Source organism: Truncatella angustata, assembly GCF_020726525.1.
Source record: "Truncatella angustata strain MPI-SDFR-AT-0073 chromosome Unknown BKA67scaffold_2, whole genome shotgun sequence".
Lineage (NCBI taxonomy): Eukaryota > Fungi > Ascomycota > Sordariomycetes > Amphisphaeriales > Sporocadaceae > Truncatella > Truncatella angustata.
The window spans coordinates 5,789,493-5,813,452 of NW_025763382.1; the positions used below are offsets into that span (position 1 = coordinate 5,789,493).

General features: G+C 47.9%; 7 protein-coding genes across 7 annotated transcripts; 4 read left to right on the plus strand and 3 right to left on the minus strand.

Moving 5' to 3' along the window:
* The first annotated feature begins 159 nt into the window (after positions 1-159).
* BKA67DRAFT_203919 (major facilitator superfamily domain-containing protein) lies at positions 160-2,605 on the plus strand. The gene is made up of 9 exons (XM_046095443.1): positions 160-375; positions 427-518; positions 586-673; positions 719-801; positions 854-1,045; positions 1,096-1,172; positions 1,219-1,624; positions 1,674-2,081; positions 2,141-2,605. The coding sequence occupies exons 1-9, from the start codon at positions 318-320 to the stop codon at positions 2,384-2,386; spliced, it is 1,650 nt and encodes a 549-aa protein (XP_045962226.1). The 5' UTR covers positions 160-317; the 3' UTR covers positions 2,387-2,605.
* A 457-nt stretch (positions 2,606-3,062) lies between these two features.
* BKA67DRAFT_656225 (uncharacterized protein) lies at positions 3,063-3,986 on the minus strand (the record flags this gene model as incomplete). Its single annotated transcript, XM_046106908.1, has 1 exon — positions 3,063-3,986. The coding sequence occupies one exon, from the start codon at positions 3,984-3,986 to the stop codon at positions 3,063-3,065; it is 924 nt and encodes a 307-aa protein (XP_045962227.1).
* Positions 3,987-5,861: 1,875 nt separating this feature from the next.
* BKA67DRAFT_656226 (uncharacterized protein) lies at positions 5,862-7,144 on the plus strand (the record flags this gene model as incomplete). Its single annotated transcript, XM_046106909.1, has 2 exons — positions 5,862-6,452; positions 6,524-7,144. The coding sequence occupies 2 exons, from the start codon at positions 5,862-5,864 to the stop codon at positions 7,142-7,144; spliced, it is 1,212 nt and encodes a 403-aa protein (XP_045962228.1).
* A 5,897-nt stretch (positions 7,145-13,041) lies between these two features.
* Positions 13,042-15,456, minus strand: BKA67DRAFT_533172 (adaptin N terminal region-domain-containing protein; the record flags this gene model as incomplete). The annotated part of the gene is made up of 3 exons (XM_046099659.1): positions 13,042-13,638; positions 13,695-15,138; positions 15,227-15,456. 3 exons carry the CDS (start codon positions 15,454-15,456, stop codon positions 13,042-13,044), a joined length of 2,271 nt encoding a protein of 756 aa, XP_045962229.1.
* Positions 15,457-16,207: 751 nt separating this feature from the next.
* BKA67DRAFT_656228 (uncharacterized protein) lies at positions 16,208-16,437 on the plus strand (the record flags this gene model as incomplete). Its single annotated transcript, XM_046106910.1, has 2 exons — positions 16,208-16,300; positions 16,360-16,437. The coding sequence occupies 2 exons, from the start codon at positions 16,208-16,210 to the stop codon at positions 16,435-16,437; spliced, it is 171 nt and encodes a 56-aa protein (XP_045962230.1).
* A 117-nt stretch (positions 16,438-16,554) lies between these two features.
* BKA67DRAFT_533173 (uncharacterized protein) lies at positions 16,555-18,039 on the minus strand (the record flags this gene model as incomplete). The annotated part of the gene is made up of 2 exons (XM_046099660.1): positions 16,555-17,772; positions 17,845-18,039. 2 exons carry the CDS (start codon positions 18,037-18,039, stop codon positions 16,555-16,557), a joined length of 1,413 nt encoding a protein of 470 aa, XP_045962231.1.
* Positions 18,040-18,900: 861 nt separating this feature from the next.
* Positions 18,901-23,629, plus strand: BKA67DRAFT_204083 (uncharacterized protein). The gene is made up of 2 exons (XM_046095445.1): positions 18,901-19,517; positions 19,586-23,629. Exons 1-2 carry the CDS (start codon positions 19,088-19,090, stop codon positions 23,518-23,520), a joined length of 4,365 nt encoding a protein of 1,454 aa, XP_045962232.1. The 5' UTR covers positions 18,901-19,087; the 3' UTR covers positions 23,521-23,629.
* The last annotated feature ends 331 nt before the right edge of the window (positions 23,630-23,960 follow it).

Here is a 23,960-nt window from a genome sequence, read left to right on the forward strand (position 1 = left end):
CGCACGCAGAGGCTTTGTTTGAAGGAGCATCCGAAGCCAAGGTGTCGCTGCAAGTTGAAGTTCTTATCTCCAACGATAAAGGTGGTCTGGATCATGTCTGCATTACCTGATTGGTTTCGCTTGGACCTTCTTCGACTTACTATACTCCACACCTATTCCTAGCTCTTGTTGATCTCACCGCATTCGTTATCAACCTCAATTCGTTATCGTTTAGAAGATGCCTCAAAGGACAACCTGGATGGTATATAGACTGTCATGTTGTCTAGTTGAACGAGATGGCAAGATATCTACGACCATTCAAATCAACCTGATCGGACATGGCGGCAAACCAGACCATGTACGACCGGATTCCGGGGACGGAATTATTGATTGATGGTATATCATTATTTCGTTACCCTATTAGCTCCATTGCTAACGGATTTTAAGTCAACAAGTCTTTGGGATTGTCTCATGCGGATGCAGGGCAATCTGACGTTGTCCTTATTCCACAGCCTTCTAAATGTGAAGGTGATACATTAGTATGAGACCACCCTGCATCCCACCAGATCCTGGCGGTGGAAACACTAACTCTTTGTCATGCGATAGACATGGCCAAAATGGAAAAAATACTATCAGCTCTTTTTAGTTTCGTTGTATGCGTGTGCCTTCTCATTTGGCGAAAATACACTTGGAGGTGAGTGGCTGTTTATCTAACAAGGGGCCTACTAACAACTCAAAGCTGCTTGGACGACTGTCAGCGATGAAACCGGTGTCAGCTTGACAAAAATGAACGGCGGCAGCGCGTTGAACTACCTTCTTCTTGTATGTGCTATCTGCATTGCGGTGTTGATTCCACTAACTGATCAACCACTAGGGCTTTGCCAATATCTGGTGGATCCCTCTTGCCAATATACTTGGCCGGAGATTAATCTTCCTGATAACCACTCTGATAAATGTCGCTGCCATTGCCTGGATTGGTTCCTTCAATGGCACGGGCCAGTGGATGGCAAGCATGGTACTTATGGGTGTAGCAACATCGGCATACCAAGCTATTATTCAGCTTACTGTGAGATCACCAAGACTTGATTTGTATGTTTCTGACCATCTATGATATAGATATTTGACATGTTCTATGTACATGATCGAGGCAGGATGCTTTCGGTATATCTCTTCGGGCAGCAGCTGGGATCTATGTACGCACCCACCACTTCACTCGTTAACACCTACTAACTGGAATAGTCTCGGACTCATCTCTGGTGGTACCATCGCAGACACTGTTGGCTGGCGGTGGAGTCAGTATATATGTGCGATTATTGATGGCATTGTCTTCCTACTTCTGTTTTTCTCGTTTGAGGAGCCCCTGTTCCCTCGTTTCCTGCTCACAAACTCCTCTCCACACACTCTAGGAGGGTTGCCAAGCGATGTTGGAATGCCGTGTGCAGCCGATGACACAAACAAAGACAAGCATGGGAATGGAGACCTACGGACCGTTACGAGCAACAGTGACGGGTTTATTGACGATTTCCCTAAGCGGACCTATTTACAGATGCTTAGACCTTGGACTCGATATCCACAGAATAAGACGACTTACTGGCAGTATTTCCGCCGCCCGTTCTTCTTGTGGGGGTTTCCGAATATCGTCATTGTATGTATAATCCCATCCACGTACTTTTATTCATGTTGCTGAGGTTTAGCAGGCTGGGTTCATCTTTGCCTTTGGTTGTACCGCTGGCATTGTTTCCTTCAACACTATATCAGAAATTCTCACCGAAGATCCCTACAACTTCAGCACGACCGCAACTGGTCTTGTGTTCTTCGCTGCTCTGATCGGAAGTATCATCGGCTGGGCGACCGGTGTGCTAAGTGACCAAGTCGTGATATTCCTTGCACGCAGAAACGGTGGCGTCAAAGAGCCAGAGATGCGTCTTTGGATGCTAATCCCCTGTTGCGTCTATGCTGCGCTCGGATACATGCTCTACGGTTGGGGTGCGGAGACTGGAATTCCTTGGATTGGGATCGCAATTGGAATTTGCGCAATGATAGCGCACCAGGTTGGTGCATGTGCTATTGCCACAGCTTATGCCATGGAATGTTTTCCAGGAGTAAGTAGCATATGCTTAAGTGCCCTCCCGCGCAGCCTTGCTAATACGTTAACTTGAAGATATCCGGCGAGCTCGTAGTTGTCCTCGCTATGTGTTCCTCGATGGTAAACTTTGCATTGTCATATTCCGTGCAGCCGTTCGTTGAGGCAACTGGTTTCGGTTGGGCCTTCTTTTTCTTTGGTATGTGTGTATTGGGCTCCATGGCGATAGCCGTGCCACTGGTTCTCTATGGTAAAGACTGGAGAAAAGCGAAATCCTCCAGGTATTATCAATTCTTGGAGGAGGTTGGAGGATCGACAGAGTAGGCTTGTTTGCACGTCGTAAAAGGTGATGCACCAGCCTACATGATTGATACAATTAGGGTAGCATCAGCATATGAAGTGATCACTATCGGTAGCAATATGTGGCGGCAGTTTTCAGTTTCTTCGGCGATGTCCATGGCGTCAAGATCAGAATTAAAGCCGTAGCAGTGGTATCTCAAGCTGCAAGACCTCTACGTCCATAATTACGAAAACTTGCTGGGCGAGACGGCACAGCTAATCAATTTAATGACTTCGATTATTGCAGGCCCTTCAGATTATGACTAATGCTTCTACATACTGAGCTGATTGTCGTTCAATCTATTCCAATAAAAGTTAAACGAAAGACCTAGATGCAAAGAGACGCAATGGGTGCCGGCAATCACAAATCTGCAAAGAGGTTCATTGTGGACGGCCCGGTGGTGGGAGAGTTGAAATAATGCATGTCTACACCCAAACTTCCCAGAATCTTAATGATTACAGCGCTCCTTTGTCAGAATTACAATTTTTGCTATTGCATATCAGTGACTCTGCTATTCTCGTCGGGCGATGAGTTGGCAAGTGTCGGGGCGACAAGCTTACATGATATGATATTTGACATGTAATAGGGAGCGACATATGAAGTGCGGCCGAAAAAAGATAGCACCGAGAACGGCTCTTGCTAATATTATAGTGGTCAAGCTTAATATGTTGCTGGTAGTTGACTCAATCTGCCACCATCAGTCAGGAGTGTCTCTCCGTTGATATAAGATCCAGCTCTGCTAGCCAAGAAGAGCACGACACCAGCGAAGTCCTCTTCGCTTCCTGTCCGTTCCGAAGGAGACTCTTTCTTTTCCATCTTGTATGCACCATCGTAGGCATTCTCGTGGCTAGTCACACCTTGCAGCTTCTCCATTGTTTTTGTGTGCCCTTCCGTCATCTCACTAGGATACAGACCAGGGGCAATAAGATTGGCGCGGATATGGAACCCATTCTGCGAGAAAAACGTGGAGAGCATCTTCACCAGACTGGTGACTGCTGCTTTGGACGTCGAATACGAGAAGCTGGAGTTTAGGTGTCTGCTCAAGCCAGCAACAGAACCGGTCACCAAGACTTGTGAGTCTTGTGGGACGTTGTGCTTCTTGTTGCCAGCGTCCAAGAGGTCCAAGAATGCGACAGTGGTATAGAACACAGCCGTATTATTGACGTGTAATGCCCTAGTAAAATCCTCCATGGAAGGCTCGAACAGCTTCTGTTGCACCTCCTGAATCGTCGACTTGCTTCCATCCTCCTTCTCCAGGGCAGAGGCATGATTCGGGCCACCAATGCCTGCGTTGGCAAACAGGAGGTTGACGAATCCTTGTTCCTTCCGCACTTGATCTGCAACCTTCTTCAGAGACTCCTTGTCCGACACATCACCGACAATAGGGATGATGTTGCCATTAGCGGCGGTGGCGGCTGCTTCCTTCAGCGACTGCTCCCTACGGCCGACAATATATACAGCTTTTGCCCCGTTGGCGTCCAATGCTCGAGCGGCGTACAGGCCAAGGCCACTCCCCCCTCCAGTAATAACAGCAACAAGGCCATCCACATTGAAGATATCCGCAATCTTGTTAGCTGGAGCCATGGCGATAGAGGTCCTGTTTTCATACGATTAAGTGCCAAGACTATGTCGGTTTGATAATTACTATCTGCCGGTCTGGAGTGATCTTTTTTCTTCCCCTTTCTGGTTTTGTTCAATGACAATATTTGAACTGAATTCAAAGCTTTTGGGGACAAGCACTGCTTGAGGAATCTGAACAGCTAATTGATCGGCCATCGATGATGCGATCGATATGACGACATCTTGCACCTTGCTGTAACCGAATACTCTTCGATTGTGTTGGAGGCGGGGTCAATAGGCCCCACTGTCAGTACCTATGAAAAAGAATGGGCTTCAATTCCCAATAATTTTGAGCTAACCTACGAGTATAACAAGATAGCGTTATTAACACTGGAGGGGCAGTCTCAAGGAGTTCTAACCATAATGAAATTTAGTAAGCGAACAACTCAAACTCATGAGCAGTGAACACGGATGCCGCTGTGTTACCAGGGGCAGGGCGCGTGTTGTCACGAGCCTGGCCCCCACTTCAAGATAGACACGGCTGTCAGTGCTGCTCCCGTAGTGAGTGTTATTATCCGATGATCCTGGGTGACTTAATTACGATAAACCTGGCAGCCAGTCATAAAGCAATAATCAGAAGTTAAGATGACAAATAATCTACAGTCTTGAGCAATGATTGAGTTATACGGACTTTTGGTTAGACATTAGAGTGCAATAATGTGGAGTGGTGAACACTTAATGTCACGTTACTGTAAGTAGTCAAGTAAATAGTGCTTACTGTCATGAAGTTAAGTCTGTAATCTGGATTGTTTCTAAGTAGGGCTGGTGTCCGGACGGGTTGGGAGCCTGTACAGATACCGGTGTGAATGGTCCTTACGGTTACTACAAATTTGTTCTCGTTGTTGGGTTTCCTTGTCGATGAAAATCATGTGAGTTACTGCCCGACACTACAGACCACCGCAATGCTGGGTCAATTGATTGCAGGGCATGGATGCGAGTCGCTATCGATTATTTGAGCAACCAGATAATCAATAGTAGGTATTGACGAGTCGCGCAGGTCTCTTTCCCAAGAAAGCATCGTCATCTGACGCTTTGTGAAACCCAGCATTCCGCACAAGGGAGGAATCGCTGATCCTATCGACGGATGGTGCATGAGCTGATTTATGCTCCTTGATTGTACCACAGCTGTCACTTGTGCGAGCTCGTGCGAGCTAAGCAATCACCTTTCATCTGGAATTCACCCTTACCCTTGCCCGTCCTGTTGGCGCTTTACATGGTCTATTGTATGGATCCATAGCCTGCAGAGAAACAAGAACCAAACTGTCGGTTCGTTCCCGGTCGCGTGGGCTGAAATCCCTCGGTACCGGCAGGATTTTCATACCATGGGGGATTTCCATATTGCCTAACACCCATGCTTCTTAGCATCACGACCGGTAAAACACGAGAGCGGTAACTTGTTATGTGGCGGCTTATTATGTATGCATCACCCTGGTGATAGCGCCACTATCTTCACATGCCCTGCGTTAGGGCCCCGCGGATTGTAACCCGCAATCATGGTTAGCGGATGCCCAACGAAGGATAAGCGATCCCTAAATTTGAGAGAGACATGCCTTAACAATACGCATGTACTCAGCGGCGGAGCACGTTACTGTAACTTGGCATGGGTTCCAGGAACGATTCACAACGGGCTGCTCCATTTGATAGGTAGGCACTTTACAAGGACCCTTGCTTACGGTGGATGGATGGAGAGAGTTATTCGTGGATCTGGACACATTGGGTATATCCGTATTGCAGTGCCGCACACGAGCAGCGTTTGCATCTCTTCTACTGTTATTGTTCTTCTATTTATATATCTAATCATCACAGCAGTTGAACCCGAATATTTTATCGCTTTACGTTATGGTAGATCGCATGTTGTTCTGTCCAATATGCGGTGGCCCCATTCGCCCGCCAGTTCCGAACACTGGCGGGGTGTGGAGGGATGACATCAAATGGCAGACTGAGACTGTATTACTCCACGATCCGGAAAGTGAGTTTGAACAGCTTGAACAGCACTACAGGGGCGGCAAATATAGAGGAGTCGAGCAAGCGAACATCCAGATCAATGCAGATATTCGACAAGACAACGCGACAACTACGTGGTCCAACACCTGTGTGGTAAAGGAGACCGGCCAGGAAATTGCGCCCAATTGGTTGGCCGGATTCGATGAATTCAATATTCCTTACAACATTCCGTACAGCATTGCGGTGCACAAACCATGCGTAGACATTGCGGTCAAGGTTATGCGTAGGTCGCAAAACGACATTCGTGTCCGTTCTCTGCGCACCCTTTGGAAGGTGATACGCACAAGATTTGACGCACGCGACAACGAATACATGGGCACAATTGACAAACCTGGGCCGCAGTACCTCGTAATGGACCACGGGTACTATATGCCACTTGGCTTTGCTGATGACTATTCAATATGGGAAGGCGATGATGCGCACTGGGTAAGTGATCCAGCTCTGTCTCCTTCCAAGGTCTACATCTAGTATGCAGAAGTACTGATAGCGAAGTTCAGGTTGTCACAAACCCGACGGAAGTGCCACAGCTGACAGCGCGGATCATTGCAAACACCAAGGTCTTTGAGCCACAATCAGCAAACCCATCTGCAAGGGATTTCGGCCAATTATTTCTATCTCTACCACAAGAATTACGGGATCGAGTCATATCGTTCATGGGCTGTTTCGAAGGGCTTTCAACTCATTGCACTGGCCTTTTGCCTCAAAACACATGGCTCGACATTCTTTTAGACGGCAGATATCTGCCTTTTCTCTGGGACCTTGACACCGTTGCTGTTGAGAAGTTCTTTGACGTCAAGGCCAAGGAAGGAGTGGAGATGAACTGGGAACTGCTGGTACGAGAACTTAGTAATGGAGTTTGGTCCACCTGGAGGCACCATAACAGTTTGGAAGCAGAACTTGAGATATTCTGCTACCCAAACTTGATAGTACCGAATGGATTGCGGAACAGAAGAAGAATATGGCAATTGATTGAGGAGATGTATGTTGGCGATGTACTCCCTGTGCGCAGGAGCTGGGTCAACTCCAAGCAAATTCCAACGATGCCTCGCTATTGGGATGAATATGGTGATCCTGCCTATCCAGTGGTCAGGGTTGCGGGTATACTGGAGGAGGATTGATGTAGAATTTTGAAGCGAACAGCAAAAATCTTGTACTCCTAAGCTTCGAAATGCCTTGAATTGGCCAATGATACACAGATTCGCTATCCGATCACTACAAACAACGTCACCCACTAATATTGTGGCAGTAGTCGATTGGAACCTTCCAACGAGGGGCATTTCCATACCGTGTCGATTAGTATCACCTATGATCATAATAGTATTCATGTCATCAAGCCACGGGACAAAATGTCTACAGCAAAATGTCCATAAAACTTGGAAAAGCCTGTCTATCTTCCGTCGTCATGCTGCCTAAGTGCGAATCTATGAGCACAAGACCGCAAGGGGAATACATAGTCATATTTCTTTATACAGGCTATCCATGACACGTGCCCTAGCAACCCTGCCTGGATGGACATTGAGGTTCTGATTGGCGAAGTGGACAACGAGCAGCTTTTCTCTAATAGGGTTTCAACGACGATATCAAAGCCTGCGGCGATGGCCAAGCTAGCTACGGGGAGGTCTATTACCAATTTGGCACGCAACACAAGACGAGTCAAGTCGAAAACTGATTCACTAAAAAGCATCCAGTTGCCATTCTACTGGTATATCGTGCAAATGAGGGGTGAGAAGAAAATTACCATGTCTAGTGCAATCGTCCAGAGTCAGACTATAAGAAGAACAGTACATATTCCCGGTGCCATAATTACTCTACTTCATCAGGCATTCGAGACTACTTACGGAAGAAATATTTTACAACCGGAAACCCGTGTACTTGCAATATGGAGTGTCACTCCAGTCTGTTGGCTTCCAGAAGCTTAGCCAGAGTCTTGCCAAACTACATATCTCATGCTGGCGTCGACATCTACAACTTTGCAAGGTTTTTCATTGTTATAAGGCTATGGAGTTTAATAACAAAAGCGTGAAAAGCCATTTGCGTCGCTGGCTGGCTCCTTGGGCTTTTTTCAACGTCTTCACGGACCAACCACTGAATAGTCATCATAAGCATGTGTGAGATTCACTGTTACAAGAGTAGCTTTGGCCTCAACCGGCCGCCCACGCATTTGATCAGTCTTTGAAAACATAATTGCCCCCGCAGACATGGCATGGACTGACCGGATTTCCCGCGCACGTGTGTTCGTATACACAACACTGCATCCTCATCCTGGTCAGCCCTTGCCGTCAAGGCTATAAGCTAGTTTTGAGATCGAAACTTACGCATACAGCCATACCTGATTTTGAGAAAAGGGTGAAGCTTCCAACCTGTATCAGTGCTGCTCTTACTGGCAGTATACTAAAACGGCACAGAAGCTGTCGGCAGAGCTATTATTAATTAGAGTGCAGAACGTATGGAATGTTGCACTCTAGCCGGGTGAATCCTTAGGTCAGGATTATGCAGCTCATGTCCAAGGGTTAAGATGTGGTCTTACCAACGGTTCATTGGCTAACAGCACTTACTGTTGAGAAAATATTGAAAATGTGCGTTTCAAATTAGCAAACGTCTTCTTGTAGCATCCGGTGCGGGAAATACATGCTTGCGGTAATTAAAACAACTTCGAGTAAGCTTTGGCTCGCTCATGCAGCGACACCTCCGAAGACACTGTCAGAGTCGATCATGCCAGCCTTGCCGTGTAAAAGTCTTGACAGGTATAGTTGAAGGAATTGGCTGAAAGTACTCTACAGGCATAAGCATAGTGGTTCTATTTTGATTGAGTGAATCTGGGTTCTACGCATGCCCATTTGATTTCTTACTGATTTAAATTCCCAGACCGCTATCTGACCTTGGAAAGTTCGTCAAAGGCCAGCGAAGATGGCCGCTGTAACCTGTACATGGTGCTTGCAGCGGTACTGTGCTGCACAATCCCATGCAGAACATTGATGTGCCTTACCAGCCTAAGCGTTCCAATCGTCAGGTAATAGATTTTCCCTTTAAAAGTTTACATTTGAGATAATGCAATGTATATTAACACTTGTGCTGTTCAATATATGGTTCCCGAACTGCGCCTCAAGAAAAAGAACCGGAATTTGGGGGGTAAGGGAGTGGGTGTGGACGGATAACAGCTTCGCGACCATTTCAGACAGGCCTGAAATATCTTCCATCCATGTTTCTCACAATAGAGCTTCTTATCACATCGGCCTTTCTTTTACTGTCTACCTCAATTTTGTTGATGCCTCATGTTCATCTTATACTTGTATGCTGTATACATCGAGATGTGAGGGGCCAGGAGAGTTAGCAGGCCTTTGGTAAAAAATAGGCAGAATAAAACAGCGAAGTAGAATGGTGAATTGGCAGCCTGGCGTGGTTGGACAGTGCTCACGGAAAAATATTCGCATGCACTACCGTGGTCAATCTCTACTTCTCGATGAGTAACAACAATTCTTAGGAGATAGAAGGTGCTGATATGGGCTCATAGGAGGAGGTAAATCTTAACCTGTATCTTGGTGTTTGCTTGTCCTTTTCTTTTTTTAATCGCTACGCTTTACCCCTACGAAGAAAGACCCCCCACCCCCCATTTCGCCTCTACGAATATCGGTCAATGCAACACTAGCCGTATATAGAACAATTTTCAAATTTTTGATAAGCTCTGCGGTTGTATCTTGCATCGGGCAACCCCAATGGGATTGGTTCTGCTCTAGGTAATCGCTCAATGATAAAATATTCTTCCATGATGCAGGACGAGGCCTTCTAGGATTGTTGAAGTTCCTATGGTCAAAGAAACTTCGATAGCCTCTGATGTACCTAATGTACTTATTGTTATTATCACGACAACTATCTACCCTTTCGTCCAATAAATAACAGCAACGTGTGAATATGTCGTCAAACCCGGAAACGCAACAATATCCCAAACAGGGTCCGTAGAAAATATTTACACAGTAAAATACGTCTCATTACGGTTAGATGGTGCAATACTGCAAGGCGTATTCTTCACAGGTGCCAAGAGTCAAGCCTTCTTTCCAATTTGCAATTATACGTTCCTGGATGACTATGACACGCTGGGGTACTATGGGTTATGTACAGACTTGGCCTTCAATGTGACTATCCAAGTGACTTGTAGCCCCACCGACCTTTCTAACGACACAATGCATTCCATATACTGTTTAATGCCTACGGTACCTAGTTTTCAGTCAATATTTATAGTACCACAAACAGAGTTAACGTTTTCTTTAGGAGTTTTAAATACGACATAGTCCGGTACTGCCAAAACACTACTAGCTAGAGGAGTAGTCCAACAAGACCTGGATGTTCCTGGATATGTAATTAGTGCGGCGAGTGCGTATGTGCTCAAAGAAAATAACGGAGTTTTCAGATCATGTGTTACAACAATCGAAACACATGTGGGGATACAGAGGGTCCGGGAGGAGGGGGGGGGGGGGGGGGGGCGAAATGCATACTATCGCCCTACCTGCTTGTTTGTAGTGCTACCATAATTGCGGATCAGTTAACTGAACAGCTGATCTCTCAACTTGAGATTGCATTGCCATATGTATACGTGGTCAACAAGCCAAGCAAAGTTGGACTCCTCGACTTGCAATGGTTAACTCAGGACGACAGGAATTGCCTGATTCAAACAATATTGTAATGACAACTTAAGTGGTGGACGTCGATGACTGCCTTTCGAATATCAATCCGAAAGCTCATCTACAGCCAATATCGTCTCACAGCTAATGCGTCAGTGTTTCTGTCTCATGGACACAGATTCCAGTACTAAGTCTGCGTTCATACTTTGAATCAGTACTTTAGCGCGGCAGTCATCGTGGAGGGTTTCTCTGGGGTCGTCTGCCTTGCTTCCTCCACTTGTATCATTTCCAGCACTAAAGAACCAGATATACCGCAAAAATTGTTTCGAAGACGGAGCCATAGACTTTGAAAATATCCAAGACCTTCTTTTTCAATATCTCGGAATCCTTGACTACTCAGATCCGGGCAATGGGCAACGACTCCAACGAAACGCAAGGCAAGATTCTGTATCACACAACCTACCTGCAGGTCCGATGGTCACGGATCGTGTGCCCATCGATTGCCACCTCAACGAACGTTGAGTCCTACACCCGATATTTTCGAACACAGATGACAGAGTAATGTCATCCAGAAGTTCTAGTGAATCCGCTATTTTGAAACTCGAGTGGCGTCATAATGTAATTGAGTATGATTGATATAATGCTTGAAAGTAAAGCTATTTAAAGTTTATAATTACGAACAAATTTTTAAACAACCCAGACTAGGTATACCGTTCAGATTCCGAGAAAGCTTGAGGCAGGTCTCCAAGCTTAGGCATTCAGTCTGCTACTACCCAACCTGACCTTTACACCCCACGAGCATGGGCGACTTTTAGGATCAACGCCCGTGTAGAAATGCTGTGTGATAGATGGTGCTTCAGGGCATGACCAGTTTGAACTCCGTTGAAACGACTCATCCTTTTAGCTGACCTGATGGCATCGTTCCTGAACGTGCAGCCAATTCCGACGTTCTCGAAACGTTGTATGTCTCCTTTCCGGTACTCCTGTTACTTCAGCAGTCTGAGTTTACTCATGCAAAAAGCAACCGACGGATGATTGCTGTATATTACCTGGGTGATAGTACCAAAGGCCATGCTCAGCTCCTGTCCATCTTCTTTCCCCACAGTACAAGATGCATATTTGTGTTACACTTCGTCCAAGGCGCCGGACAGCCATCATCCAAGTTAACAGTGGAGGTGACGCACTTGTATCTGAACCCCAGGTTGGAAGTGTGAATGACAAAACTGTCGATGTCATATGCAAGAACTTCATAATCACCAATTCAGCCAGCCTCCCAGAACCAAACACAACGAATCACCCACAATCAGAGTCCTCCACACACTATTAGACTCAACCAATCCCGTCCCGCTCACCTTTTCGGGCAAGACACTCTTAGCCCCAAAGAAAGTGATGCTGGCCGTGGCGTTGGACTACTTCGTCTAGTTTTGCCCAGCATTCCAGCAGTTAAGAAATTAGCCGTCCTGGTCAGCCAGGTCTTCGGACAACAGTACACTGGACAAGATAGAGGCCACGATCAAGAAATGGTGCCTCTCACAGCTTCTTCGCGTCGGCCGTGTTCATCACCATGGGCAACTACCAAGAACCTACACAACCCGCCGGCTGTGTGATATGGAGCGTTGTACCTCACATTTTCAAGGGGGTTGGGAACCCACCACCCAATTGCATACGTTTTCCTCTGAGAAAGGGGGGTTATGGTAGTTAGCAGGTACTGACCGTCGACGAATACAGAGCTCCTACGGCACGCCCAACGCTGCCTGCTACACCAACGCGGCTCTGCAGGAGAGATAAGAGATACCATATTACTATTTGCAGTCTTTCTCGTGACAGGTTTCATTTTCAGTGGCCAGCACCGAAGTACACCAACCAGCCTTCGAAGGCGACTGGATAGTCATCACTGTCATGAGCCCGGCATATTGGAGGACTAGGTGGCCTGGGGCTGGGGCCGCGAGACAAGTGGTGGATGTAAATTAGGTTGGCGTCCCTGGCATCTTATCCAGTGACGAAGTTTCCGTCATGACGTAGCTGGCATGCTTCGATCTCGGTAGGCAACAAACCAACAGTCTTTTTGTAGCATTCATACATTCCCGTGTCAGGTACCATGCACTTGCTCTGCAAAGCTGCATATTCGTTTGTCATTTCATCACTGTCTTCATCATGCTCAAACTTGCCATGTGCCCAAGAGAGCCTGTAAGGGTTCCATATCAGGTTTGACGGCGAAACTCTGCTTGATAGCCTTGGTTACGTCTTTGGAAAAGTCTTCCCGAAACGCTACCTATGCATGATTCATCTCAGATAACTTTCTCCTCTTCTCACGAGCTGGCACCCAAGGTCTTGCCGCGAGATGCATTGAACAAGGCCTGCTTTTATGAATATCTCCTATCTTACCGAGTCGACCTTTTCTAAAATAAACCCAATAAGTCGTCACTATCTTTCTTCTGCTCCCCTCCAGTGTGGCCCAGTTGCTGTGATGGCGGTGGAGGTTGAGTCTGTGCGCTCAGATCCAGACCTGCAAAACCATTCATCAAATCATTACTGCTTCCGCCCATGCTCTGTTGTTGTGATTGTTGGGGTGCAGGAACATCAAACAGGCCCATCATGTCGGCCATTCCCCCGCTCTGCTGGGTCGCGCTCAAAGGGCTCTGTACACGGTCTGGCGTAGCAGCTGCGCTATTCTGCTCCAGGGACGCAGGAGCTCCGCCATCAAAGTCGATGTCCAGGAGGTTCTCCATGTTGTTCTGGGATGTTGTACCGTTGGCTTGAGCAGCGGCAACGGCCGATGCGACGCTAGGATTTTCGGCCAGATTCTCGCGTTGCTCCAAAATGGCGGCGCGCTGGATAGCGTCGGCGCCGAAGCGACCTTTGCCAACGAAAGACTCCGGCGGCTTGTGGTAGACTGAAGCAAGGGTGGACAGCTCGCCGAGAAGCTGCTCTAGTAAAGCTGGAGGGAGTGACGTCATGGTTGTTGATATCGCAGGCTTTTGTGATAGGATAATGCTCTGAGGAAATTATTAGCTAAACTCAGCGCATTATCAAGTGATGTAACAAATCATACCTTGGCAACATCGAGGTCTCCAGAGAGCAAACGCCAGTAGACGTAAGCTCTGTCCCGAATATCGGGGTTATCATTATCCGTTGTCGCAGCCTGCAGCACTTTTTGGACCAGCCCTTGACTGCTCTGAGGCTTCTTGAGGAACAGCTTCACCACAGCCGTCAAAATCTGAAGTTGCGTCTGTGTGAATTCGTCTTGGAATACATCGACGAAGCTAGCCAGGATCTCGTCGGCATTGCTGATCTTCTCGGCATATTCTCCCACGATCCAGATCAGAGACCCTCTGGCATTAGGCTCCTCCAATTCGTCGATGTACTTGCAAAGTGTTGGGATAACGCCCTCGTATCCTGGATATTTGCGGAGAATATCCTTGATGACGACAATGACCTCTTGCACTACGTAGTTGACCTTGGTCGATATCAGATCCAGAAGCGCATTCACACACTTTTCGCTTGCGCTCTCGATCTTGATAGCTACCTGGCCGATGGCCTTGACTGCCCTTCGCACGAAATCCATGTCGACCTCAACGGCGTACTCCTTCAGTTCACCAAGTAGCTGCTCGTAGTTCTTCTCATTTGCTATTCTGACCATGATCTCGAGCTTCTGTAGCTTCAAATATTCAGGGTCGTTGTACTTGCAGAAGAACACTCGCAGTTGGTTGCTCAGAATGTCGGGCTTGGCCTGCAAGAGGAGATCGATGTTTCGGAGAGCGACATATTGGACCTCGGGCGCAGACGCGATAAGCGTGACTAAAGGAGGAGCCATCTTCTTGAGGTATTGCCGTACCAAGTCGCCATTGATCAGCTTCAAGTGGATGAAGACAACCTTGACGGCAGCAAGCACGACACTGGGGTTGACATGTTGGAACTGCGGCGCGACTCTCTCGCAAATATGTTCTGATTCCTTGACGTCGGAGGGAGGGTAGGCGGCCAAACATGACAATATGGTAACTCGTCCCCATTCGGTACACTCGTTCAGAGCCATCAACAACTTCTTCAGGATGGCCGGGGTGATGACCAGTGCAGTGGTCTCAGGGGCGGTCTCGGTGATTTCAGAGAGGGCCGTCACCGAGTTTGCGACCACCATGGGATTGGGATCTCCGATGAGTTCTTGCAGGGTCTCGAGGAAGCCGTTCTCGATGCACATGGTGGGGTTGAGGTCGAATAGTTTGGCGACACATATGGCAGCGGTTTTTCTCACATATGGCGACTCGTCTCTGAGTGTCTTTCGCAGGGGCTCCTCCATGTAATCAACCATCTTGTCGACACGAATACAACCCATTGTACGAATGGCCAGGGCCCGGACCAGGGGGTTTGGGTCCTCGGAATCCTGGACGAAGGTATTCACGGCGAGGATACATAGGTCTGGGTGTGACTTTGCGTAGTTCCTGGATCTCCCGTCAGCCTTTGGGATGTGCAGGCGCCACAGCGGTGGAGGTGGGAAAATGCTAAATAAACAACGAGCCAAAGGGAAGGGGGGGAGAGAGAGAGAGAGAGAGAGCAGGTGATGCTGCACAAGAGGAACACCAGACTCACATCAGATATAGATAGACCAGCTTCTTCTGATCCAGATCACCCGTCGCAATATTCTTCAGAACGTCAGGGAACAGCGCCGATACGTCCTTGCCCAGCGTCATAGCCATGATTGTTTTCTGAATGGACTCCTTTCGTTCCCAAGCATACTGGGACACCAAACCAGCCCGCAGCTCGAACGTCTCACCCTTTCTGGGCACCGCAAAGGCGGCGCGCATGCGATTGACCGCCATCTTGGGGCCGGTTCTTCGGGTTCGTGGTGTTGTGGATTAGGTACCGCCAGTCGAGATGGCCACTTGGAGGATGTTGAGGGGAATCAGGGGCCCTGTTAGGGCAGTCGCGAGTGCATCCACCTTGGCTTTCCGTTGATTATTTGTGTTTCGCAGATGTGTTCCAGGGAGAAGGGCGACCTGACTGGGCGAGTCTGTGTGTATTTCACCGTCTTCCGAGAGGGAATGTCGCCAAGTCGATGTGGAATAATAGGACAAGGTGGTATCCGTACTCGATTCGATTAGCCTGGTGGCATCTGGAATTGGATGCGGATGCCAGCCAAGGTCCAAGGATACCTTTTAACGGGGATGCCTTAACAGAGAGGTGTTTCCAAGCTGTCACTCTTATGCAATTACGGAGTAGACTAGTATAGGCGCTAACTCAATCGGTCACTAGAGCTAACCTAGTCTAGTCTAGGGGCTAGTGCTGATGTACATAGTTTAATGTCCACAGAGCCACAGCCGGGGCAAGAGACACTGGAAATATTTCAAGCGGCCTGCAATCATACGGGGCCACGACTGTAGTACCTGTGAGGCATTGCAGTGCGTTGATAGCCTCTCTCCATCGACGCAGGTCGTCAAACCTTATCGACTTGAAGCTACAGCCTATTTTGTGGCCCGATCCAACACACCATTTGCACCACATTCGCGCATACATGGTAGGCATTAAAGCTTGAACCCGAGCATTGAGGTATCAAGACCCGCCAGATTAACCATGGTCATCCATCAGGCGAGCTTTCCCAACTTGAGACGCCTCTTCATTGAGGCGAGATCTGAGGACGAAGAACGTGCCGTGTCACGAAGAGCTGTAAGTTCTGCTTCTCGGCCGAAAGATCATCAGGCTTGTAATCGCTGATCCTCGCCCAGTTCTATAACGCCGTTTTATTCATGGGATCAGTTGCTGTCTTCAGTCTCGTAGCTCAAAGGATGAATGCTGCTAGATGAGGTGACGCATTAGGCATAGTACTATAATGACAAGGTTTAATACAACTCAATACTAGTACAGTCTCAAGCACGATTGTGATCTGCTTCGACCCAATCTGCGAGTCCTTTCACCCTCAATTAGTCGCTGTCCTCACTCTCAGAGCCCAAGAACGCCAGATCCGCCTGTCGCTTCGAGACGCGAGGTTTTGTGTCCTCGGCTTCGCTCTCCTCGTCTTCGGAAGCATCCTTGACGGGTGCCTTGGCCTTGCTTGCCCTGCTTCTTGATGCCCGTCCACCACGGCCTTCGGAGCCCCAAAGGTCGTTCATCTCTTGAACGGCGTCCAAATCTGCCATTAATTCGCGTCGCTCCTTAACTTCCTGTGCCTTGGCCTCTGAGAAGCGGCCAGTGACGCCGGCATCTACCAACATCTTCCTCAGATGCCGAATTTTGCCCCCGGTGTCATCTCCATATTCCTTCAACTCGATCCCCCAGATCTTGCGAATCCCGCACTTGACTAATTGACCTTGCAACTTCTTGATCTCTGCCTCATCGCCAGTCACTTCCTTTGGTGCAGCCTTTGCGGCCTTTGTGGCTTTGGGCTTAGTTGAACCGTTGGCTCCTTTGGCACCCTTTCCCCTGCGTCTCGTTGGTGGTGCGTCATCAATGACTGACGATAGATCGGAACTGTCATCATCAACAGCTGCCTTGCTCTCTTCCTTCTTGGTTTCTTTCTTTTTGGGTGGAGCATCATCATCTATGACGGATGACAGCCCCGAACTGTCGTCATCCTCAGCTGCAGGCTTGTTGTCTTTGCCCTTAGTTGGCGCGTTTTCAGACCTTTTATCATCGTCATCACCATCGGGGCTATTCTTCTTCGGTTTGTCTCCAGTGGTTGCATCTTCATTGTCAGATTCCAGCTTTGTGCGCTTCTTTGGGCGGGACTCTGGTTGGCTCTCGGCGTCATCTGCCTCATCATCTTCTGAACCCGCCGCCTTGTTCTTTGGGTGGGCTCTTCCAGCAAGCTTCTTCGGTTTCAGATCCTCTTCCTCTTCGGAGCCCAAATCACTGAGTTCAGACTCGGTATCCACCTTGCTCGCTTGTTTACCACGGTTCTTGGGCTTCTCCTCTTCTTCCGAGTCTGCCAGATCGCTCAACTCCGAGTCGTCAGAAGACGGCGCCTTCTTTTGCTTCTTCTTCGGCGGAGCGGTCTTCTTTACGGGTTTCTTTGGCACAGGCGCCTTCTTGACGCGCTTCGGCTTCTGCTCGGGCTCCTCGGTGGACTGGCGCTTGGCAGCAGTCTTTTTTGTAGGTTTCGCTTCCTCCTCTGCAGCATCCTCGTCACTTCCGTTGCCTTCCTGCTGAGCTGTTAGCGCGTGGAACCCACTACAATTGCGACGCCAGAGGACGGGCGACGAGGCACTACGTACTATGGCATTGTGAATGACTTGTTTGCTGCGGTTCTTCCACTTTGCGCTGTCCTTGAAGAAGGACTCGGGAAGATGCAGCTTTTCCTCGACTTGTGTCCGGACTTTGTTGACTGTGATATCATTGCCTTGGTCAAGAATAGCCTTGACTGCTCCCCGGATCTCCTTCTCGAGCACCTTGTCTGAAGGGACGGGCATCCTTGCAGAAGGTCTCAATGATAAGGACTATGCTGGAGATTCCGCGATTCCGAGACGAAGTTGGAAATAGTAGAAGTGCTGGGCTTGTACTCCGGCTTGATGCTTTTGTATACATACCAAAGCTATTTCGACGCGTCTCTGGGGCAATTGAGGCGCGTTTAGTGCTGGGAGATCGTCAAGTCGCGTGGGGAAACGACCCCCCGGACAAGTTTTGGTGGAGTATGAGCTGAACTCGTGTGGAGCCTTTGAGACAAAAGATGTGCACGGACCTTCGGGGCCCTCGCGGAGGTCTTTGGAACACAACTGCTGTCTTCTAAATGTGTCTGACTATATAACAACCTCATTTCTGTCCATCGTAGCTGTATGGTCGTACGGACTGGTTTCAGACTAATATCGCTGTTGGCACCGAAGCCTCCAACAGCTCGATCACTACGAGTTTGAGGCACATCACTTGACCCCGCGCATTATATCGGCCTCTAGTTCCTGTTTGCGTCAGCGAGGGGTGGGTAGTTAATTGCATTCGTGATGCACTGTCCGCTGGAAACTGCGTTCCATGATCACCGCCAATGTATTATCCGGCTGCAACAAAGGCATGTTCACCAAAACGCGCAATGTCATGTGAATATTCAAGTTGATAAGATCACCGATTCCACGTCATTAATTCCTTGACTAGTTTGGGGCCTCGAAATGTCATGCATGGATATAATTAGATATATATCATATATTTGAAAGGTTCAATATCAAGAAAATGCGCAACATGTCAAGAACATTACAAGTTCTTTTTACTGTATAGTACATTTATTGCAATAAGCGCACAGTGATATATAAATTGTATAATTCAGCTAAACGATGACCGTTAGGCTTTCTATAAGGCTTCCTGTAAGGCTTCCCATGGGACTTACAAAGACGAGGCTATAGACTAGAGGCGGGGTTATCAACTGCGTTTATTCCCTCGTGGCAGTCTCGAGTTCAATGCTTACTCGGCGGCAAGCGTATCAATAACAGCATTGTGCGTGTATCTCTTCGTCCATCTACTATCAAACGTGTCATGGAAGTCATCCGGGTCATCGCCGCCGTTCCCGGTCTGATTGAAATCGTTAAAACGACCAAATCGGCAATATGCAGCCTCGCGAGCAAGACCGCTTTCGTGAAAGAAACATCACAGCTGGTCACCGAGCTTGAAGCAGTGACTGAATTGCTAGGTGAAATTGAAGAACGATGGAAGAACATTTCTCTAAGTCCAGGCCAAATTCAACGTCTTCCAGCCGCCATTACTTCCCTCCGCAGTGACCTATCGTCTCTGAACCAGCTTATCGCGTCATCGGGGGTCGCAACAAACGGGCCACGACTTGTCAAGCGTGCGAAGATGTTGGCAAACGGCTATGGCAAAAAGCTCAAGCACCATGTTGATCGGCTTGAACGATCCAAATCCTCTCTAGCAATTCTTTTACTGAATAAGAATACAACCGATATTCAAGGTAACAAAGCCTCATATCACAGCGTTTAGTTTACCTCTAGACTAGTCTAGTCTAACCTCAAAGATTAGGTATCCTATCAGGCTCCCGAATAAATAGCCAACTCCAGCTTGAAACAACTCTACGACCGTGCGGCCATGCCTTTATACCCCGGAGACTCGACGGCACGTGCGAATGGGTCTGGAACCATCCTGGATTTAGATGTTGGGCGCAACGAGCCATAGGAATTTCATCGAATGACACGTCAGAAATCATCGAGCGCGTCTTTACTATATACGGTGTCAAAGGTTGTGGTAAATCTGTCCTTGCGCGGTCCATCATGGACCGTTTCAAGACACTTGACCATATTTCTATACTCTTCTCATTCTGGGCAGAAAGTGGTAGCCAGAGAAAACTAATTGATCTTCTTCGCACTGCGCTGTGGCATCTTTTACAGAACGTTTCGGATGCGGTATTTCGCGAGATTTCGGTTTCAATAGTCAAAAGCTTGCCACTTAATACTGGCAACTTACAGGCAGCCATGTCCACCGCCCTCAAAGCGATCAAGCCCGACGTCTACTGCATTATCGATGGAGTCGACGAATCAATCGATGATTGGACACGACCTGGGGACGGGTGCTTAAAAGTCATACTTGGGCTTGTTCAGGACCACCCTAATTTTCATGTTCTCTTTCTCGGACGAGAGTCATCTCTCATTGCGACACTAAAAGCTGCACCCAGGAGCCTGGAGATAACTCAAGAAATGGTGGTGGGCGACATGGACAAATTGATAGCATCCGAGCTTCGCCAGTGTTCAAACATCCAAAGTGTAGCACTTCGACAGGAGGTCTACGAAACAATCAAGGCTAAATCGAATATAATGTTTCTCTGGGTTATCCTCGTCTTCAGACAACTGAACCAGTGCTTCAGCGATTCTGAAGTAAAGCACGAGTTGAAGAACACCCCTAGGGACTTGGATCGAGAATTGACTCGTATCTTTCGCCGGCTTCTGGAAAGAACTAGCGGCACTTCTTTTAGACCTTCGATGTCGATGAAGCGAGCGAAACGATTGCTATCAATTATGATGGCTGCAGCCGAACCTATGACTGCTCCCGAGCTGTGTCATGCGTACGCTGTCCAGGTTAATCCCACTCAAAGCTACACGGACGATCTTCTCACGAAAGAAGGCATCGTCAATGCGTGTGGTGACTTTGTGCGAGTGACAAGCGATCGTTACCACATTGCTCACTCGACAGTCACGAACTTTTTGACCCGTCCCTTGTCCGAATGGCTGCCTGAAGACCAAGACATTCTCTTCTTCCAAGTTGATCTCCTGGATGCGCAGAAGGCCATGCTCTTTTCCTGTCTTGATTACTTTAATTTGTTAAACCTAGGATATCCTTTGGTCGAGGAGTCATCCACCACATTGCCGACTCGATATCCCCTCTTCTCGTACGCGTTGAATTTTATACCTTTCCACGTACTCCAACTCCGTTCCTATGGACCTAGTTCATGTCTCACCACTAAACTTGAGGAGTTCTTCCACACAACTCAATTTTGCGCCATGGTTGAATTCATGATTCGAACTGTCACAGAAGAATCCTGGACTGTTGTTTATAGATATATCGAGCTCGTTCTAAGCGATGTTGGTGGACTTGAGAACGATTCAGCCAGTTTGATAGAGCTCAACGTGGATCCATCCGTGATCTTTGCCAATGAGTCGTTACGCCGGCAGAAATTCTTTGGACCAGAAGATCCTCGCACGCAATCTTGGAACTTGTTGGCAACTGCATTGGCAATGTCATCCATCAAAGTGGGTGATGAGCTAAATATCAAAGTGCGACATGTATCAGATAGTACTGATGATCATCAGACTGCTCAGAGTCACTCAATGCAAACAACGACAACCCCGGATGGCAATGGAAAAGTACTACTGCCCGGCAAGATCCCCACTGTCGTATCCAATAATGTATTGCTTGCTGTCATGCAGCGCTTCGATACAAAAGAGCACCTTGTTGCATCATCCAAGAAAGCCCAGTTGGCTGTATCAACTTCACTGTTTAAACCCCTTCTCACAATCATCAACAAATTAGTTCTCTCACCAATGTGGATTGTACCGCCGTCCTGTCTGTTACTCTGTGCCTGGGTTATCGAACGTGGTTGTCGGGAAACCCCCGAACAGATTGCTCAAGCAAGAAACCTGGTATCTTTGGCTCGAAAAAAACTTAAAAACAAGCAGAATTTCTGGGAAAGCATGGCTATTTGCTATGAGGTCTGGCTGACAGACGGTAGGTGGGATGAAGCTGTGGAGTGTTTGATCATGCAATCTCTCGCGATATCCAAAAGTCTACCGCCATTACCTCATATTGAAGCATTGACGATGCAAAGCCTTATCCACCTCGTCGTTTGCCTCATCGATATGGAGCGGCCTGAAGAGGCAAGAGAAATGGCACGTCAACTTGAGAGCCAGGTGAATGGACAGGACAGATTGGGAAAAGAGCAAAGCAGGCTGGTACGTGCAGTCTACAAATCAAAAACATGGGGGATTCAAAAGTTGTGGGCGATCAACGTAGCAGCTGTAGACATCTATGACACCAACATTGCAGAGGCAGAGACAATGTTTCGATCTGCTATCAAGAACTTCGACAAGTTTAATACCACGCAGCTCTCAACGCGTGGGAACCGCCAGTACCGCGTAGCCCTCACATGGCATTACCGGTGTCTCTGCAATATGAAACAGTTTGCAGAAGCAGAAGTCGCTTATCGCCGATATATTCAGTTTTCACAGACTCTACCAAAGCATGAAAGGGAGTGGAGGCGACTAGAAGGGATATCGAATCTTCGCTTCTCTCTTTTATGCCAGGACAAAACAGATGAAGCCAGACAGTGGATGGTTTCTGTTCAACTTCCGACAACTAATGGTCCGGAAGATTCGGGAACAAATCAATCCCACAGCACAGAATGGTTGCTTTACATGGAGGAGCTCGGCTTTGATTGGTTTCTCCTCGGGGAGTTCGACAAAGCAACTCAAACTTTTCAAGATATCATTGCATATAATGGCAAAGAAGGGCCGACTAGGAGCACAGAGATACGTACTGCCCACAGGCCATCACAGAGACTCAATACTTTGAAATTCAGCGAAGAGGCACAAACTTCGGCCTTCCATTCCCTGGACGTATGGAGAGCCTCAGAGAATACCGAGCGCGATGAGATCAAGTGGTTGCACGATAAAACCGGCTCCCTTTGGTCGCGGCGGCAGAGTCAGCTTCCACAAGTATGGGAAATGGTACATTTTAGACTCATCGACCTGTCACAAGAAAAGTATGGACTCACCCGCATGCTGGATCTCTATGATGACTTAGCTTGCCTCTACGCTGATTCCGGAGAACTACAAGCCAGCGTCAACGTTTGCGCGGAGGTAGTGCGTCAGTTAACTGTCGACAAAACCCGAGGGGATAAGTTTATCTACACTCTCCGGTTCAGCTCCAGAGCCCTGCTGTATAGGGGCAAATACACTGAGTGTTTGCTAGTCTGCAAATCACTAGACTGGCTGTTGCGTATGCGCTATGGGATCGAATGTTGCTGCCACCATCTACCCCTTGCATATGAATGCATCAGCATTGCGTATATTGTGGTGAAACGAGAGGCCTCTAAGTCTCTCCCATTCCTCCTTGAATGTCAACGACACTGTGAAGCTATAAAGAAGATTCTGAGCCGACCGAATGTTTCCAATGAGGTCAACCATCCTTTGCCACGGCACTTCTTCTTGCATGGCGAGGTAAATGAGACAGGCTCGGGCACCTTCGACTATAACGTACTGGTGGATGGTCTGCTTGCAGAAATCGCAGATTTTTACGATAAATACGATATCCGAGGCTTCGAAAGTAATCTTTCACAGGACAACATTTCCGCTTTATTGGTAAACAAGGAAGATCGTAAGGAGGTGGCGAGACGACGAAGCTTCTCAGACTCTCAGGAAATGAATGGAAATACGTCCTTTGTACGTCTTCGGAGACATAGTTTTTAACGTGGGATGTATGTGATTCTTGATTCTGTTGTTGAAAGTACTATATACTAACGCTTTGATCACATTGTGACTGCATTCAACGACCTCCTCGGTGCGGGAACAAGAAGCCGTAGCTCCACTTGAGCTTGCTGCTAGGTTTTGGTTTATAGAATGTTCACGGGTGCTCGGCACTGAAGGCATGACTGCCAAGAGTTTTAGTTTCTAATAGTTGGTAACTATGCACCTAGCATACGCAAGCACTCACCATCGTGACAACTTGGAAACCTCAGGATCATTACTGACATTCGAGCCTGACAAAACGTCACGGTCAATTTGGACGCTCGGAAGCAGTGCTAGAGAAACATTGGCGACCAGAAAGGACGGGACAATGACGTTGGCGTGGCTCTATTCATCGCAGCCACCACCAAATACGTCTGCTATCTCCACCACTGCGTCACAGT

Bases quoted from the DNA above. Each gene is read 5' to 3' on its own strand.
- BKA67DRAFT_203919 (XM_046095443.1), top strand. From the start codon at position 318: ATGGCGGCAAACCAGACCATGTACGACCGGATTCCGGGGACGGAATTA. The intron at 802-853 runs GTATGTGCTATC...ATCAACCACTAG, and splicing joins CGTTGAACTACCTTCTTCTT to GGCTTTGCCAATATCTGGTG. The intron at 1,173-1,218 runs GTACGCACCCAC...TAACTGGAATAG, and splicing joins GGGCAGCAGCTGGGATCTAT to TCTCGGACTCATCTCTGGTG.
- BKA67DRAFT_204083 (XM_046095445.1), top strand. From the start codon at position 19,088: ATGGAAGTCATCCGGGTCATCGCCGCCGTTCCCGGTCTGATTGAAATC. The intron at 19,518-19,585 runs GTAACAAAGCCT...CTCAAAGATTAG, and splicing joins GAATACAACCGATATTCAAG to GTATCCTATCAGGCTCCCGA.